Consider the following 2,992-nt stretch of genomic DNA (forward strand, 5'->3'; position numbering starts at 1 on the left):
AGTATGATTAGCAGGTGGTTCGTAGTAATAATTCATTGTCCCTTATGCATCAATTCGCAGGAATTCTGATCCTAAACAATTTAAATTTCTACATTTCTATTCTTTTCCTCTGTCATTAAAATTGAAATGATCACAAGATAATATCATGAAAAAATATATATTGAATTTGAGTATATACAAAATTAGTGTAACAAAATTAACGTTAAAAAAGAATATCATACAAGTATCTCAATTACTTGAACTACCTAACCTAAGTTTATCAAACGATCGTTCACCACTACTATTTTTCTCAAAGATGCGATCAAATGGCGACTTAATAGACTTGAATAAATTCTTTGAAACCACCGTTATATCATCTCCAGCTCCGTTACCATCCTTAGAAGACCGGGTTGAACCGCCTCTCGAAAAGAAAGGTGGAACCGTTGTAAACCCCCACCGGCCTTCCTCATTAAACCGCTCATAATTTTCATGATTAATACGTGTTGAACCGGTTCCCACGCTACTACTTCTGTACCCTTTTGGCATACTTCTTTCACTTGGAAATAACGAGTTGGTTTGTGCTCGACTCGAACCCGAATTAATCAATTTCTCTCGAACCTCCTCTGGTAACCTCAACGTAAATCGCTCGCGATCTTCACCGGGTCGAACCAGTGAGTGACCCGTCGAGTGAGACCTTGGAAATTTTCCAGTAATTTTCGAATTTGCCCTTGGTGGACGATTATGTACAGGTGTTTGTGCAATATTTATCACTTCAGGTGAAGCGATATTGTTGATATCTATATTTACCTCATGGACCGAGTTACCGAATTCCGGGTCAGGTGACCCGGAATTCGAATAGTAACCCGGCGTGGCGATTTTTTCGAAATCCCTGGGGTCAGGGAGTAAATTGGCACGACAAACAGGGCAGTTAATATGAGAAAATAACCAAGCGTCGATGCAATTTGGATGAAAAACGTGAGAGCATTTAGGAAGAAGTCGAAGAGTTTCAACATCTTCGAATTCATTTAAGCAAATCGCACATTCTAACGCTGATTTCCCAATTTTGTGGTCTTTAACATCAGAGTAATAAAACATAGGGAAAGAGGTAATTACTACTGGGTCTAGTCCATGCGATCGAGCGCCGCGTCGTCCAGAATCTTCGTCTGCAAATTCGAAGTCGCTGGCGAAGCGGCGGTCGGCGCATTGACGGACGTAGACTGAAACAATTCCCATAGCGAAGAAGACACTGATAAGTGTAACTAAAATGATAGCTGTAGGTGGATTGATTTTTATTTTCGTATCGAATGAAAATGGTGGCGGTGATGGTGGTGATGGTGTTATTTCTGATTGCGATATAACACGCATCACGAGAAGGAAAAAACAGAGGAAAATCACGCAGAAGCCATGGCTTAGCTCGATTATCATCTTCATTAGAAAAAAAAAATTAATCAAATGAATGATCGACAAGTAATTGTCATTTGATTTCGATATGTTATAAGTTAAGTGCCAGACGTGGATCGAAGATATATAAATAAATAAATATATATATATATATATATATATATATATATATATATACAAGTAGGGGCATTTTAGTTAAGGACGTGGGGTTGGAAGGTTTCGTTTGTTTTAAGGGACATAGAGACAATTATGATTTCTTTTGACTAGTTGAGTGAGTTGGTGGCCGGAATGCGATTAAAGGCTCAAAAAAAATTACGTTGTATATATAAATACAGAATTAATCCCTTTGTTGCAGCAAAAATTAAGAATGAAGGTGATTTTGCTATACTTGTTTATAGTTGAAAATTCCAATTCGATAGCCTTTTTTGTGTATATTGTGTATGTTCCTCTTACCTTTATTCATATTTTTTATATGTATAATTTTATTTTATTTTTAAATGGGAGTTATGATTTTGCTACTGATTAAGGGTGAAATAAACTCTACTGATTTTTTATCCTACAATAGAAGAGTTAATCATTTGTGGTCTTGACAAAGGAAGGGAATAATTGGTTCGTGGCATTCATGTTTCCTACTAATTAGGTGGAACTAATCATTAAACGATTCAAAGATTTAAAAAGATTTTTCAATTTGTTTATTTTAGTCAAGTATTTGGGGGCAACTCAATCATTTTTCCTAAGAAATTACTTTAAGGGTTGTTTGGTAAGTGAGATGGGATAAGTAAGGATATCTTATAAGATTATTTCATTAATCCCATCGTTTTAATACAAATTGTATGATAATATAATCCTGAGATTACCTAATATTTGATCAACTCAAACATGGAATAAAGTTAATCTCAAATTTCATCTTGAAATTATTATACGTACCAGATACTTATAGTTTGACACAATTTATTTGAAGACCAATTCAACAAATCTTGGTAATATAAGATTAGATATTGTAATTCAATGGTAATAGATGGGAAAACGCCTTCAACCATATACTTTAAGTTACAAGAATCAAAACATAAGTGACAAATTAATTAGATGATTAAAACAAAGTTATATAAAGAACTTGTCTATTGACTAATTTAATCTCCCTTCTTTTGTGGCCAAAGATAAAAGGAAAAAAACAAATGAGATATATCGTCACTTAAAAATTCTCTCTAGGAGAAGAATTTTAATGAAAACACGACCTAAGATTAATTACACCCTGGGGCTGGGTGTCAGTTTATATGACTCATTTTCTTGTTTAATCATTGTCAAAAATAATGAAATAATTTATAGTGATATAAATATCTATGACTTATTTTAGATTAAAGAAAAGTAAAAATTATCTTATTTTCTTTCTTAATTTTGGTTTCAAATCAAATTATATCACATAAATTATGAGATTAGATTCAAAACTGTTGGTGTAAAATTTGGCAAGAAAACTTTCACTGGTCAAGGTAACAATGTTTGAAAAAACTGCTCTTGGCAGCTACGCTAGCTATGTTTTCAGCTGTAATTGACAAAAGAAATGGATAATAATTGCTGATTAAATTATTATCTGGTGCCAATACCTTTTTATCCC

At 33.6% G+C, this 2,992-nt stretch overlaps 1 protein-coding gene across 1 annotated transcript; it reads right to left on the bottom strand.

Moving 5' to 3' along the window:
- Positions 1–228: 228 nt before the first annotated feature.
- LOC125814275 (RING-H2 finger protein ATL11-like) lies at positions 229–1,410 on the bottom strand. The gene has a single exon (XM_049493743.1). It carries the CDS (start codon positions 1,408–1,410, stop codon positions 229–231), a length of 1,182 nt encoding a protein of 393 aa, XP_049349700.1.
- Between the last annotated feature and the right edge of the window lie 1,582 nt (positions 1,411–2,992).

The sequence above is a fragment of the Solanum verrucosum genome, unplaced genomic scaffold (genome assembly GCF_900185275.1).
Source record: "Solanum verrucosum unplaced genomic scaffold, falcon-dt-bn FXZP01000230.1, whole genome shotgun sequence".
NCBI lineage: Eukaryota > Viridiplantae > Streptophyta > Magnoliopsida > Solanales > Solanaceae > Solanum > Solanum verrucosum.